The following is a 16,894-nucleotide window of genomic DNA, read 5'->3' on the forward strand; positions in this document are numbered from 1 at the left end:
ACGAGACAAAATAACACCTCAGGGTGAAGGCAAAGCAGTAAAAACAAACGTTTGGGGCAGAACAGTGGTCCTCCTGGGACAAACAAGAGAAGATCTGAAGAAAAATCTCAGGACCAAGGTTTGATTTTTGTGAAGAGTAAACACCTCTAGGGCTGGTTCCTCTGAAACAGCAAGCTGGGAGTCCTGGGGCTAGAATTTCCACCTCCTAGACGGTGTGGGGAGATGGGCTGGAGAGGCAGGTGTCTGAGCAGGGAAAGATTACTGAGGGAACCTCTGCTGATAAGGAACCCCAGGACCACCTTAGGCAAGACACAGCCCTGGGAGAGAAGGAACCAGTACATGCCAGGTGAGTGCAGAAGCAGTGGGGCAGCACACCTCTGGCTGTGGACACTCAGAGGAGGGTAGAGGTCTTGATTTAGTTCCAAGCCAGAACAGAGAACTGAAGGAGGACCTGCATCCAGAGGCACCATCCCCTATATCCCAAGACCAGAGGTGATTATAAAAGCAAGCTTCTACATTAAAAAAAAAAAAAAAAAAAGAGCAGGCTAAGGAGAAAGAACCCAACCATAGCAAGTTACTATGGGAATAGAGAAGATGAGAGCTCCTCTTCAGAGGAAGATATTGAAGAAAAACAAATCTTTCTCACCCCAAAGAGTAACGTCAAACGGTCACCTACCCAAAATGAATTCATAGAAAAACTTAAAAAGGACTCGGAATATCAAATAAGAAAGACTGAGGGAAAAATTAAAAAAATAACAACAATCCAAGAAAAACAAAAAGATTATGAAAAGAAAGTCAACCAACTAGAAGAGGAGATCCGAAATCTTAAGGAAGAAAATAACTCCTTGAAAATTGGAATTGGGCAAGGGGAACCCAGAGAAGTTGTAAGAGACCAAGAAATAACAAAACAAAATATAAAGAATGAAAAAGCTGAAGAGAAAGTAAAATATCTCATAAGAAAAACAACTGATCTGCAGAACAGATCAAGAAGAGAAAACACAATAATAATCAGACTAACCTGAATGTAATGATCCAAAAAAGAATCCTGATACAATAATACAAGAAATAATTAAAGAAAACTGTTCTGAAGTATTAGGACAAGAGGGGAAAGTTGAAATAGAAAAAAAATCCACCAATCAGTACCTGAAAGAGATCCTATGGGGAAAACCTACAGGAACATCATAGCTAGATTCTAAAACCCTAGCTTAAGGAGAAAATATTACAAGCAACAAGAATAAAAGAAACATGGTAAAGCACAATTAGAATCATACAAGACTTAGCACTATCTACGCTAAAAGACAGCAGATGTTGGAACACTATATATCAAAGAGCAAAAGAACTGGGGTTGTGGCCAAAAACAGCATACTCAGCAAAGTTAAGCATAATCCTGAATGGGGGAAAAAAAAGAGGGCATTTAATGAATTGGAGACTTTCAGGATTTTGTTGCAAAAAGACCTGAAATCAATAGAAAATTTGACATGCAAGATCCAAGAGCAATATAAGATAAAAAATTACAAGAACTCAATAAGGTCAGACTGTTTACTTTTTATATGAGGAAATGCAAATTGTATAAGACTGTTATTAGTTATTGGGTAGCTTGAAAGAAAGATTGGGGTACAGTTAAGTATGATGCAAAATTAATAGGAATGGGTGCTGTATTTTGTCAAAAGCTTTTTCTGCATCTATTGAGATAGTCTTTTGGTTTTTCTTAGTTTTGTTGTTGATGTGATCGATAATGCTAATAGTTTTCCTAATATTGAACCAGCCCTGCATTCCTGGTATGAAGCCTACCTGACCATAAAGTATTATTCTTGTGATAAGATGCTGTATTTGTTTTGCTAAAATCCTATTTAAATTTTTGCATCTATATTCATTAGAGAAATTGGTCTATAATTTTCTTTCTGTTTTGTCTCTTCCTGGTTTAGGTATCAGAACCATATCTGTATATGATGCAAAACTAAAAAGTAAACTGTTTAGGAAAAAGTAAAAAGAGTAATTATTTTATACAAACGTGGTGTGAGAAGAACAACTGACAAAGGAATTCAGTGGAGGAGGAGGGCTACTAGAGGAACCCTACCCTCATCAGGAATGGGTTAAAGAGGGAACAATACATATATATCTAAAAGGGCATAAAAGTATTCTAAATTCAGGAAAGAAATAAAGGCTTCATTGAAGGGACAGGGAAGGAGGAGAGGATTAGGGAGGGATTTCAGGATGGGCAGAGGGGATAAGGGAAGGATCTTTGGTGGGGGGAGTAGGCTAAGTAATAGAAGGGCAAAGTAGCAGGTAGAAGTAAAGTACAGGTGTCAGGAGGGATAAGATAAAGGAGATACAAACAAATATAAAATAAAGATAAGGAGTAGAATTTATTAGGGGAAAAAAGCAGGGGTAGTAAACGTGATCTAAGACAAAGTTAAAGCTAAAATAGATTTAATCAAAAGAGAAAAAAAGGGAAACCACACCACATGTCAGCCATATTAATCAATACTGTTTTAGACTATTTAAAATAACCAGACAGCATAAGGCTGGAATACTGCTGTGGCACAGGAAATGACAGACTTCGATAACTATGGAGAGACTTGGACCTATGAAGGAAGATGCTCTCCACCCTCAGGCAACAGAAGACAAACAAGTGTAGTACTGTTTTACACAGATGCATATAAATGTATATATTTATATACGAGTCGGATGAGATATACCTAAGTATATGTGTAAGTGCATGTACATGTATGCATACATGTATGTGTACATACATCTGTGCCTAACTGTAGCCTTTTTAAATTTTTTTTATTTATTTTTTTAATGTTCCACAATCACTACCAAAAAGCTTAGATTTTTACCCCCCCCCACCTGCTCCCCCAACCCCCTCCCTCCCCAAGACGCCATACAATTCTACATAGGATCTACATATACTTTCCTATTGAATACATTTTCACTATAGTCATGCTGTATAGATGAACTAAAATAAATGGAAGAAATCATATAACAAATCAAAACATAATACACACATGCACACACATATACAAACATGAACTGCTACATTCTGTGAATGAATTCCATAGGTCTTTCTCTGAGTGTGCCCATTCTGCCTTAGAAAACCACTGGGAATTATTATTATTTTTAAGTTTTTGCGTTATTACAAAGTTCCAAGTCTACCAGAAAAAACTCTTGCACACTACGGTTGTTGCTGTGCACAAAGTTCTCCTGGTTCTGCTCCTTTCACTCAGCATCAAATCTTATAAGTCCTTCCAGGCCTCCCTGAAGTCTTCTTGATCCTCATTTCTTATGGCGCAATAGTACTCCATTACATTCATATACCATAATTTATTCAGCCATTCCCCAATTGACGGGCATCCCCTTGATTTCCAGTTTTTGGCCACCACAAAGAGAGCTGCTATAAATATTTTTGTACATGTGGGACCCTTTCCCATTTTTATGATCTCTTGGGGATACAGTCCTAGTAGCGATATTGCTGGGTCAAATGGTGTGCACATTTTTGTAGCCCTTTGGCCATAGTTCCAAATTGTTCTCCAGAATGGCTGGTTCAGCTCATAGCTCCACCAATAATGAATTAGTGTTCCAACTCTCCCACATCCTCTCCAACATTTATCATTTTCCTATTCTGTCATGTATGCCAATCTAATAGGTGTGATGTGGAACCTCAGAGTTGTATTGATTTGCATCTCTCTAATCAAAAGTGATTTGGAGCATTTTTTCATATGATTATAGATATCTTTAATTTCTTCCTCTGAAAATTGCCTGTTCATATCCTTTGACCATTTATCAATTGGGGAATGACTTGTATTGTTGTATATTTGACTGAGTTCTCTATTAACTGTAGCCTTCTTGAGGTGGGGGTGAGGGAAGGAGCTAAAAAAACAGTAGAGAACAAAAGAAAACAGGAAGAAAAGATGGGCAGCTCAGTGTACAATATGTAGTATTTATTTAGGCCTTCTTGAAAAGTAAATTTATTGCTGTATATTTTGAATCTTATGTTCTGCTGTGCCCATGGGGCAATGCTTTTTTTGTATTTTGTATTTAAGTTTATGTTTCATTTTCTTTTCTTATTGTGTATTTAAGTTTTAACAGTTTTTTTTAAATTAAAAAAAATAATTCTTTGAGCCAGTTTCTTCTCGTAAAAAATAAATACAACTCTAGAAATACCTACACCTCAAGTGGTTGTTGTGGAGAAAGCCCATTATGAACCTATATAAATGTGAGCTGCTTTGGCTTTAAACCATATGTAACACTACAGCGGAAAGAACTGTTGAGATTAAAAGGAACCACAGGTTGAGAGCTTGAAGGAAGCTTTAGAAAACAGGCTTCTGTGCAACAAAAATGGAACAGGCAGGGGAAAGTGGAAAGAGCAAGGAATCCTTCTGCTGCACCAGCACAAGCCTTGATCCTTGTGGCCCTCACACTGACTTAGAAAATCTCAAATTCATTCCCCAATTGATAAATGGTCAAAGGATATGAACAGGCAATTTTCAGAGGAAGAAATTAAAGATACCTATAATCATATGAAAAAATGCTCTAAATCACTATTGATTAGAGAGATGCAAATCAAAACAACTCTGAGGTACCACATCACACCTATAAGATTGGCAAACATGACAGAACAAGAAAATGATAAATGCTGGAGAGGATGTGGGAGAGTTGGAACACTAATTCATTGTTGGTGGAGCTGCGAGCGCATCCAACCATTCTGGAGAGCAATTTGGAACTATGCCCAAAGGGCTACAAAAATGTGCATACCCTTTGACCCAGCAATATCGCTACTAGGACTATATCCCCAAGAGATCATAAAAATGGGAAAGGGTCCCACATGTACAAAAATATTTATAGCAGCACTCTATGTAGTTGCCAAAAACTGGAAGTCAAGGGGATGTCCATCAATTGGGGAATGGCTGAATAAATTATGGTATATGAATGTAATGGAGTACTATTGTGCCATAAGAAATGAGGAACAAGAAGACTTCAGAGAGGCCTGGAAGGACTTATATGACCTGATGCTGAGTGAAAGGAGCAGAACCAGGAGAACTTTGTGCACAGCAACGACCACAGTGTGCGAGAGTTTTTTCTGGTAGACTTGGAATTTTGTAATAACGCAAAAACTTCTTATAAAAAAAAAAAAATCCCAAAGGTGGTTCTCAAGGCAAAATGCCTTCCACACTCAGAGACAGAAATATGGAAGTCATTCACAAAATGTAGCAGATCATGTTTGTGTATGTGTATGTGTTTGTGTATCATGTTTTGATTTGTTATATGATTTCTTTCATTTATTTTAGTCTGACTACATAGCATGACTATAGTGAAAATATACTCAATAGGAAAGTATATGTAGAACCTATACAGAATTGTATGCAGTCGTGGGGAGGGAGGGGGGGTAGTGGGGGGTAGGTGTGGGGAGGATAAAATCTCAATTGTATGGCAGTGATTGTTAAACATTAAAAAATAATAATAATAAAAAAGAAAATCTCAAATTAACAAAATTAACATTATCTGTTATACTGTATTTTTATTTTGTTAAACATTTCCCAATTACATTTTTATCTGGTTCAGGGTTTTGCTCAGCCTCCAGTCTGACACCTCTGCTATAGCAGACATTGAGGAAGCCCATCCCTAAGCAAAGAAAATGTGATTCCTGTATAAATGGTCAAAGGAAGTCAAACGATTTTACACAGATTGAATCTCAAGGAGGATGCCTCAGCACATTCTACAGATGTAGTTCTATCCCATGTCAGCAAGTCTTATTTAAAGAGTTAAATCAAAAGTCACAGATGACCTCAAATGAAGACTAGAAATAGAAGCACTGTACCTCAGTGTCAAGTTATTTGTGAAATTAAGCAAAGTAATTAAAATTGCCTTCCAAAGAGTGGAATTTTCCTTGCCTTGGACCCTTCAATGGTTTCTAATTGTTTTCAGGATAAATATAAACTCCTCACTCACCTTGGCATACAAAGCCCTGTACCATCTGGCTCCAGCCTATGTTCCTAGGCTTACTGATTGCATCTTTCTTCTCCTCCCCCTTCACCTATTATGTTGCTGCTCTTAGTTATATCCAACTCTGTGACCCCATTTGGGGTTTTTGGCAAAGATACTGGAGTGGTTTGCCATTTCCTTCTCCAGCTCATTTTACAGATGAAGAAACTGAGTTAAACAGGGTTAAGTGAGTTGCCCAGTCACACAGCCAGGAAGTGTCTAACACCAGATCTGAACTCATGAACATGAGTCTTCCTGACTCCAGACCTGCTACTCTATGCACTGGGCCACCTAGATGTCCATTATGCATTCCAGGCAAACTGGTCTATTTGCTGTTCCCTGAACTGGCATCCTATCTCCAGTTTCTATGCCTACACAAAGTCTGCCCTCCCTGCTTGCAATGTATTATCTCCTTACTGCCACTTACTGGCATCCTTGACTTCCTTCAAAGCTTAGCTCGTGTTCATGAGCTACCTCTATTGGAATTATTTTCTAATTTCCCCTAGTCTTTATATTGTACTAGCTCAGGCCATGACTCTCTGGCCTACTGAACCTCTGAGACAGCAGCTGCCTCATTCTGGCAATTATCTTTACACTTAATGGCTTCCTCCTTCAATTAGAGAACTCTTCCCCTGAAACCTCCTTTTGAGGAAGTATCCACCACAGTCACACTCACTTCAAACCTGGCTCATCCTCTGACTCTCAGAACTGCTTCTTTGCCCCTCCCTTTCATGTGTTGTTTTCCTCAATTAGGAAGTTTTTCTTTTTATTTTACAGTGCATGGTACAATACCTGATACACAGTAAGTTTCTAATACATGCTTTATACTCTCTCCTTCCTCAAAAGTAATATACATATTTATCTTTCTACATGTTGTATCCAACCAGTAGAAGGTAAATTCCTTTAAATCAGCGATCATTTTTGTTGGTTTGTTTGAATTTGTATCCCCAGGGTTTAACACATGTTTTTGTACACAGGAGAAGTTTAATTAATGCTTATACCCTTAAACAGGGTATAATCCTGAAATACTGTTATCAAGGGACAGAAATGATCATAAAACTTAAGGCAGATAGTGGTCAGTGAAAAGAATGCTGAATTCAGATCCTAACATCCTGCCCCTTACTATGGTGTGGTCTTGGGAAGTCACAATCTCCCTGGACCTCAAATTTCTCATTTATTAAAAAAAGGAAATGAGACGATGACTTCTTTAGTGTCTTCTCTATGATCAATGCTCTTCTTCTTTTTCGAACTCATTCTCACTGCCACAACCATAATAGTTACTAAGGTGCTAATTGTTAATCTCTTTCCCCAACAGCTAGGCCCAAATGCCTACCTTTACTTTACTTTTTTTCCAAAGGGCATATATTAGGAATTAGAAAAAATTACTGCTGTCACTTTGTTATTTTTGTTGGTTATCTGGGTTTAATTTACATGACGTTCTCTTAATAGAAATCACCTAACCACATAGCCATAGTAGGATGTTCTTTGCTAATGTAACCCAGTTGATTTAGAAGGGAGAGGTCCAGAGAGCAATATCCATGGAGAATATTTTACTTTGCATGCCAATAAAAGCTTAATTTATGCTTACTGCCCATGTTATTTTCTGAGAGTCACAAAAATTTTGGTTTCAATCGTCTGTGCAATGGCTCTGTTGAGTAAGGATTAAATATTATTTGCAATTTTAATATATGAAACTGAGGCACTTTTGGTGGTGAGGCCACTTGGTGAATTGAAAAAAAGAACCTGAATCTGTATCCCTCAATTTAATCTGATTTCATACCTAGATTACAATGCTACAAAATGATGAAACCAACTGTCCAATGGTAATAAAATGATGACACTAAGCTAGCAGTGCTCCAAAATGGCAAGAATTTTCTAAGTAAATTCATTTTTATATTTTGAACTCCTGACATGTCTAATTTTTAAACATTAAAAAAATTCTCCACTAAGAATTTACCACCTTTCACTCAGCATCAGTTCATGTAAGTCCTTCCAGGCCTCTCTGAAGTCCCCTGTTCATCATTTCTTATATAGCACAATAGTATCCCATTACATTCACATACCACAACTTATTCAGCCATTCTCCAATTGATGGGCATCCCCACAATGTCCAGTTCTTGGGCACCATAAAGAGAGCTACTATAAATATTTTTGTACATGTGGGACCTTTTCCCATTTTTATGACCTTTTTGGGATACAGTCCTAGAAGTGATATTACTGGGTCAAAGAGAATGTACATTTTTGTAGTCCTTTAGGCATAGTTTCAAATTACTCTCCAGAATGGCTGGATCAGCTCACAGCTCCACCAACAATGAATTAGTGTTCCAACTCTCTCACATCTTCTCCAACATTTATCATCTTCCTGTTTTGTCATGTTAGCCAATCTGATAGGTGTGATGTGGTATCTCAGAGTTGTTTTGATTTGCATCTCTCTAATCAATAGTGATTTAGAGCATTTTTTCATATGACTATAGATAGCTTTAATTTCTTCCTCTGAAAATTACCTGTTCATATCCTTTGACCATTTATCAGTTGGGGAATGACTTGTATTCTTGTACATTTGACTCAGTTCTCTATATATTTTAGAAATGAGGCCTTTATCACAGATACTAGGGGCAAAAATTCTTTCCCAGTTTTCTGTTTCCCTTCTAATCTTATTTGCATTGGCTTTGTTTGTGCAAAAGCTTTTCAATTTAATGTAATCAAAATTAACCATTTTGCACTTCATAATGTTCTCTTTCTCTTGTTTGGTCATAATTTTCTCCATCCTCCATAAATCTGACAAATACACTATTCCTTGCTCCCTTAATTTGTTTATAGTATCAGTCTATACCTAGATCATGTATCTATGTGGACTTTATTCTTGTGTACGATGTCAGGCATTGGTCTATGCCCTGCTTCCACCACACTGTTATCCAGTTTTCCCAGAAGCTTTTGTCAAACAGTGATTTCTTATCCCAGAAGCTTGGGTTCTTGGGTTTATCAAATAGTAGATTGCTATAGTCATTGACTACTGTGTCTTGAGTACCTAACCTATTCCACTGATCTACCCCTCTATTTCTTAGCCAGTACCAAGTGGTTTTGATGATTGCTGCTTTATAATACAATTTGGGACCTGAGAGTGAAAGGAGCAGAACCAGGAGAACATTGTACACAGTAGCAACCACAGTGTGCGAGAAATTTTTCTGGTAGACTTAGCCCTTCAAAGCCATGAAAGCACCTAAAACATTCCCAATGGACTCTTGAGGCAAAATGCCTTCTACATCCAGAGACAGAATTATGGAACTGGAATGCAGAATGAAGCAGAATATTCTCTCTTGGGTAAAGTTTTGTTTTTTCTAATGATTTCTCTCATTTTTCATTTTAATTCTTCGACGCAACATGACCAATGTGAAAATGTGTTTAATAAGAATGTATGTGTAGAATCCGTATAAGATTGCATGCTGTCTTGGGGAGGGGAAGAAAATCTAAGACTTATAGAAGTGATTATAGAAAACTGAAAACAAATAAATTAAAAATAATTTAGCAAATTATGATTACCTGGTCAAATAGATAGACTGTGACATCATCAAAGAATGTTACTGCCTTCTTATCCTTTCTCCAATTATCAGGTAGCTTGTCACTTCTAACTGCCATAGGTGGTTTCAGTAAACTCCGTAAATGCTTCCCATCATCATTATCACTCAGTATCACTGGCACTGGATGTACTGTTTCATCTTCTGATTCAGAACTGAGACTGTGAAGATGAAAAGCTCTCAGGTCATCATCAGAATCATCACTATTTTCATCTTCTTCATCTGCATCTATTCCATCCTCTGATATATCAATCATTCCTGAAACACCTAGTTTCCCTAGGTATTTTCCTTCAATATCTGGTTCCTTCAACTTAGGCCCCTCAGAATAGCAGGATAAGGACTTATCGCCCATCAAGTCTGTAGAAAAGGAGGCTCCTGCCATTGCTGAAGGGCTTCCAGAACAAAAGTTAGCATTTGTGTAGGCAAGTAATTCATCAGTATTGGTGCCAGTAGAAGTGCGACTGCAGCAGTGATCATCTAGAATGTCAAATTCTTCACTATAGCTACACTCCGAACTTGCAATAAGAGTCAAAGAATTTTCTGCCTCCAATTCAGCCATATCAACCTGTCTGGGAATGTCAGTCTGCTCTGGCTCCAATGTATCTTGTAACTCTGGTTCTTTGGTGTTTTGCAAACCAGACAGAGGGCTTTGGTTAACTCTCTCTTCACAACAATTATGCTTGGCATCATAACTCTGTTCAGCATTGGCTAAATCCCTTTGGGGCTGATCTTTTGTAAACAAGGCCAATGCTGCTGATGTTCCTGTGACATCCTCACTTTTCTTATCTGTCTCAGAATCATTATCGGAAAAATAGGCAGAGTCTCGATAGGAGTTTTGAGTACTGCATGCTAATGTCTTTGAGGTCAAGTCAAAATCTTTGTTGCCGTCTGCTTCATCTGAAATTATGATAACTGGATTGGGAGGCAAAGCAGTAAGAGTGCCATCATCAATTAATGTGGCACCTGTATTTGAAGCATCATCAACAGCAGGATGGGAAGTCCATTCTGGAGATTCTAGATTCTCTGTTTCATAACCACTGTCCGCAGGTTTATCAGGTGGCACAAGTTTCTGAGGGCTTTGAGTACCTAACACATCTAAAACCCCATGGACATCTAATGAATCCAAAGAGTCTGGTGTTTCTACAGACTGCTCAGATGTCTGTATGGGTGTTGAGATGCTCTCTTCCAAGAGACTGTCTTGGCTTGTAGAATCAGAAGAAAGGGCAGATATCAAGCCAACTTCCTTTGGTGCTTCTTTATAAGTAAGTTGATTTGAAATCCCTAGAGTTTCATTTTCTTTCTCTAGCAAAGTTCCAGCATTATGGTCTCGTAAAGGGGACTTGTTTTCCAAATCTTGGTTCATTTCTTCTGGAAGACGAGTCTCCATATCCATACTACAAATAGTTTCTTCATCAAAATGAAGTGGTTCACCTTTAGTGATATTTGTGGACTTTTCGCTTTCGGAAGAAATGTCATGTGATCCACTTTCAATGTTTTCTTTTATGGCATCACTGGATAGCAGTTCAACCAAGGCAGCCTTAGAGCTTGGATTTAACTCTTGCTTGGGGCTATCATCACAAGTAAGAACATTTATACATGTGGGTTTGGTTTCTTCTTGAAACAGAATGGAATCTGGATGTACTCCATAAACCTTTTCTTCTGTTTTGGGCAAGTTAGATGTTATTTGCAAGTCTGGAGAAGACTGCAATGAGAGATTCAAATTTTCCTCTAAAGGCATTATGCAGTCTTCTTTACTTTCAGATTTTGCATTATCCTGTAACAAAGGCAAGGTTGATTTATTTTCAAGGAAGTTAAGCTCAATGTCTAAAGAATTTCTATGCGAAGATTCTAACACATTCCCTGTAAAACCTGCTTTTTCTAATTCTGTTTGGAGATCATTTGTGTGTTCTCTCATAGACAATGTGTCTTTTATTAAGTTTTTCTCTTGAAGAAACAAGAAGTTTTCTGACAGTTCTTGAATATTCAGTGGGTCAAAATCATTCTGATGGACAAGATTTTCAGATAAACAAACAGCATCACTATCAAAAATATGGCCATTCTTTTTTTCAAGAGAACCAGTTATTTGTGTCTCTTTAGGCATATCCAAGCTTGGGCTCAGAGCAGCTGGTTTAAATTCAGCATGAATACCATTTAGTTCGGTTAAGTCAAATATTTTTTGATGACTGTGCAAATCCTCTGATTTGTCAAGCTCATTAAATATATTACTGAAAGGGCTTTCAGGGACACTGGCAACATGTGAATCTTCAGGTATACCAATATCTTTAGGGTCTCCAGCATAGTGAAAAAAATCTCCATCTGTATTTGATTCCCCATCATCAAGATCCCTGAGTGCCACGAGTTGGGAACTTTGATCAGTTAATGTGTCAGGATTATCCACTTCTGTAGTAAGAATTGTTGATTGGTTATCAAGATCCAAGCTGCCACCACTTTTTTCTTCTAACTGGATGTAATAATCACTCCCAACAGAAAGGTTGTGGGCATCAAAAACAGGGACTACCCCTGGTGCCCTGAGTGACATATCTTGGCCACTCTCATCTTGCTTTCCTGGTCCAGGATCTGAGAGTGAACTCTCAAAAACGTCGACTGGAAAAAAGATGCTTGTATATGACATGGCCTCATCAGGATTGACCTGACTGCGCTCATCAAAATGATCGTGTTTAGCTGCCTCCCAGACATACTCAAAACTAAGCCCCTGACTTGTTTCAGTTACTGTGAGGACTTCTTCCATTTCACGACCAAGTCTATCCCTGGTAAAATGGTCAAGTATTGGGAATGCAGCATTATTTGAACTCTCTCTGTTATTGGTATTTGGTTTAAGAGCATTCCATTGCTGCTCAAAGTCAATTTCAGAGTCCCTTTGGCTTTGCATACGAAGATAAGTTAGTAGTCTATGTACTTCTTCTGCTGTTGGTCTCTTGTCTGGTGGTAGCCAGCAGAACTGCAAAACTTCATACCTGAAAGATAAGAGGCAATTATATTTGTAGATAAAATAACAAAATAACAAAACTAAGTGCAAATTCCCATCTCAATCCAAGACCTCTACACCCCCCTGGATAATTTTTATTCTTTAATTCTTGAGATCCAATTCAATCAAGATATTAAGATGAAAGGACATAAAAATCTAGTTTTTGGCAGAATGACATTTCTTTAAGTCTGCTTTTAATTCTTTTGCCTAATCATTAGTTTTTTATGGGAACTGCCCAACCCCAAATCCATTAAATTTGGATTTAATTGTTCATTATATTTGGGAAATGGTCTTTTATATTTTAAGTGGATTCATTTTGATTTAAGTGAATTTAGCACAGACAAGTGTCCTTTACTTGTTTTCTTTCCAGTAAAGAATTAGAAAAGATATAATTTCTTGCCATGTATTATTCTTTCTGCATAAAGCACACAACATAACCTGGGAGAAGAAATAAGAGAAGAAAAATGGGGGAACACAAAGTCCAAGTAAAAGGTAACTGTCAGCTAAATCTTTGTAGGTTTTAACTGACCAAAGGCAGTATGCTAAGTTATAACTCAATATTATATAGTAAACAGACTAAATAAAGGCAAGGAAAACTGTGAAGTTCAAGTCTAACACTATTAATATTACAAAACACAGGTTAAAATAACCTCATGAAAAAGAAACATTCTTTTGCAGAAGCCCTTTATAATGTAACTGATAGAAATGTTTTATCTCTATTTTTTTTATACGCAAGAAATTTGTCTTACAGGAGACCTAGGTTGAATCTAGCTTCAGTGCTCTGTAGCTAGCTCAGCAAGTCAATTAAGCTCTTCGAGTTTTAGTTTCTAATCTGTAAAGTGGGAATAATTCTTTCAATCAATCAACAAACATTTGCTTCACAGAGTTACAAGAAAAATAACTTCTAAATCCATAAAGTACTACATAATAACTATTATAATTTTAACATTACTCTTTAATTGCCTTTAATTTTTATCCAAAAAAGACAAATATTCCAGATTCAAATACCCTACTGCATCAACAGCTCAATATAGCTTAGAAATTCACCACAATTTACTACCTCAAGAAAAAAATGTATTTTGCTTTAAAGAAGAAAAAAGGTCAGTTAAAAATAGCAAGTAGAGTGCTAACTAAGCTTTTAAGTGGACCATGATGTTGAAAAACAATTAAAAACAATCACACACAAAACAGAGGCTTTTCACAACTGTAATTTCCCCAAAATGAACACGATGGGAACATGTTCAGAGCACCTAATTATTTGAAAGTCAACAAAGTAAAACCAAAGGTTACCATCTTTCTGAATAGGGCTGCTCCAGCTGTGGTTTAGGGAGCTTTGTGTCCCTCTCTTTTATGACCTGCTGGAGAACTTCGACATCAGAAAGGTGTGCATAAGGCTGAGCACCATGGTCAAAGAGTTCCCAAAGTGTTACACCCAGTGACCTAGAAGAGGGAAGAAGATGAAAGGATTATCATATTTTCCTACAATTTTTTTCACCTAAGTTTCTATACTTATTGGACAATATGTATTGGACATTTTGTCATTTTACTTTTCTTTTAAGTTACATATCAAAATCCCTCTATACCAACAGCATTGAAAGATTTCACAATGGTTTGCACTAAATCATAAACGACGAATAAAAACTCATAACAATTCTGGACCTAGCATCATGGTAATATTACCATGAACAAGAGGGTGAGTTCAGCACATTTCCTCCTTATTGTTAATATGTGCTTTGATACATGAAGACGACTACTGATTCATGCTCTTTTAGGTGTTTTTCCAGTAGCAGGGATAGATTTGCACTGATCCATTTATACTTCCTTCCCTATTCCTCCTTGTGAACAACAGGACACATTTATAAAATGACTAAGTGATTATACTTAAAGGTCTAGTCTATAGCGTCAAACAAAACAAAGCCAATAGGGCCCATAAAAAGAAAACCCAAGACCTTAGGGTGGTAATTTTTTGTTTTAGAAGCCTTTTTGAGATCCATAAAACTTGTGTGCAGCAGCCTGCTTCTGCTCTCAATATGCTGCCCACCCCCCCTCCCCAATATGCCCTCCCTTTTCTGGAATCTTCCATGCTGGAATGTTTGAAGCTGGAAACTTCTATGTTCTATGCTCACTAGCCAATCCCTGGTGTCTTCCTGTCTATGACATCAGAGGTAGGAAATAACCAGATGTGCTAGCCCGAGCCTCTATCACTCCCTATAAAACCCTATTTGCCTGCTCTGTTTCAGAGCTGCCCCAGCAGACAAGCCATGTCGTTGTATACAAGTGTAGGTCTGCTGTTATGTAAAGGAGGCTGTCATTTTCCATACCAGTTAGGGTAGAGACAGGAGAACTAGAGAGCTAAAGAGGCAAGGCCATGGAGCAGCTTCTTAAAAACCTTTCTCCTGCTGCCATGGCCCGAAGAGAATACCCGAGACACAGTGCCGGCTAAGACTATATCTTCCTTTGCTGACTCTGCTTCCTCTTGTGGTGCTCTCCCTCCTTGATCACCCCTTCAACCTTCCCTTATTGTGAGTTAAAATGTGCCAAATAAAGACCTGTAGCTTTTAGTATCACTGTCCATTCTGAATGTTTTTAGAGGTTTTTTGGAAAGCCTCTTAAGTCTCAAAGCAGCTGTAACAGACTAGGATACTTAAGTCTCATTGACAAGGTACTTTGTCTTCCCCTCCCCCTCAGTTGTATTTTGTTTTTTCCAATTACATGTAAAAAAACTTTTAACATTCACTTTTTATATAAAATTCTGAGTTCTAAATTTTCTCCCTCCCCTCCCTAAGATGGTAAGCAATTTCATATAGGTCATATATGTGTAATCATGTATACCATCCATAACAGTCATAACTTGGTACTCTAAACGACCACAGATGAAAATCACTGGCTACAGAAATAAATCGGCACTTGAGGGAACCAAATCTATATACATTTACATTTTAATACAAGTTTGCTTCTTATGGCTGAGAAAAGATCATGTAACATTTGCTAAAAACTACACCTGACAGTGTATGTTGCACATAGGTAAAAGCACAATTCAAATCAGCAAGTATTTATTGAATGAAATAACTCGATGATCTAATCAGCTGCCACGGATTCAATGATTCAATGATCATCTCTATGCTACTGATTCTCAAATCTACTCATCCAGTTCTAACCTCTCCTGGCAGCTAGGTGGCGAAGTAGATACAGCACTGGGCTTGGAGTCAGAAAGACTCATCTTCCTGAGTTCAAATTTGATCTCAGACACTTACTAGCCGTGTGACCCTGGGTAAGTCACTAAAGCCTGGTTGCCTCAGTCCCTTCCCTGTAAAATGAGAAGGAATGGCAAACCATTACCAATATCTTTGCTAAGAAAACCCAAATGGGGTCACAAAGAAGCAGACTTGACTGAAACAAGTAAACAAAACAATGAGGGTTGAACTACTCAACAACCACTTCTCTACTGACCTCCAGATTCCATTTCCATTTGCCTGTTAGTCATTTCTTAAACTCAGTATGTTCAAAACTGAACTAGTTATCTAACTTTTCCCAAACTTTCCTATTACTATAAAGGTACCACCATCCTTCCAGTTACCCAGAGTCACAACCTAGGTGTCATTCTTGACTCCTTCCCTATTTTGATTCTGTTGCCAAAGACTACTGATTTTAAATAGTAACAGTAATAGCAATTAACATTTATAGAACGCTTATTATCTGCCAGGCATTGTGATAAGTACTTTATAAATATTATCATTTGCTCCTAACAACCACCCTAGGAAATAGATGCTATTATTATCATCCCCATTTTACATATGAAGAAACTGAGGCAAACGGAGAATTAAATGGTTTGCCCAGGGTCATAAGCTAGCCAACAATGTCTGAGGCCATCTTTGAACTCAGGTCTTCTTACTCCAGGCCCTATGCTTTATTCACTACTCTCCACAGCTACTTAGCTTCTCCTCTGCTGTAGGCACTGGACTACTACAATAGCCTGCTGCAACAAAATTCCAGTTCAACCTTCATTCAGTTGCAAAATGCTATTCCTAAAGTGCAGGTCTGATCATATATCTCTCCCCCTACCTCGTAATAACAACGGCTCCCCATCACTTCTAGGATCAGACATAAAATCCTTGGTTTGGCATTCAAAGCCCTTTATAATGTATCCTTTCCCCCTCAACGTTTCCAGTCTTCTTATGCTTTGCCCTCCCCACATACTCTGTGATCCAGTGACTCTGGCTTCCTTGCTATTCCAAGTACATGACACTCTATATCTCCTGACTCTGAGTATTTTCATTAGCTGTGCCCCATGCCTAGAACGCTTTATTTCTTTTTTTAAAAAAATCATTTATTTATTTAACTTTTAACATTC

General features: G+C 37.7%; 1 protein-coding gene and 1 long non-coding RNA gene across 3 annotated transcripts in view; one reads left to right on the forward strand and one right to left on the reverse strand.

Moving 5' to 3' along the window:
* LOC140497192 (uncharacterized) overlaps nt 1-5,875 on the forward strand; it is a 43,470-nt gene extending 37,595 nt beyond the window's left edge. Inside the window, exon 2 of the long non-coding RNA XR_011964564.1 lies at nt 5,563-5,875. This is a non-coding gene — a long non-coding RNA (uncharacterized lncRNA). The remainder of the gene's footprint in view (nt 1-5,562) is intronic.
* LMTK2 (lemur tyrosine kinase 2) overlaps nt 1-16,894 on the reverse strand; it is a 109,572-nt gene that overhangs the window by 7,552 nt on the left and 85,126 nt on the right. For both annotated transcript variants that reach the window (XM_072597828.1, XM_072597826.1), the window contains exons 10-11: nt 13,834-13,983; nt 9,523-12,532 (exon numbers count right to left, since the gene is read on the reverse strand). In XM_072597828.1, coding sequence (XP_072453929.1) covers nt 9,523-12,532; nt 13,834-13,983 — 3,160 coding nt within the window. The remainder of the gene's footprint in view (nt 1-9,522; nt 12,533-13,833; nt 13,984-16,894) is intronic.

This window comes from Notamacropus eugenii, chromosome 3 (genome assembly GCF_028372415.1).
Source record: "Notamacropus eugenii isolate mMacEug1 chromosome 3, mMacEug1.pri_v2, whole genome shotgun sequence".
In the NCBI taxonomy this organism is placed as follows: Eukaryota; Metazoa; Chordata; class Mammalia; order Diprotodontia; family Macropodidae; genus Notamacropus; species Notamacropus eugenii.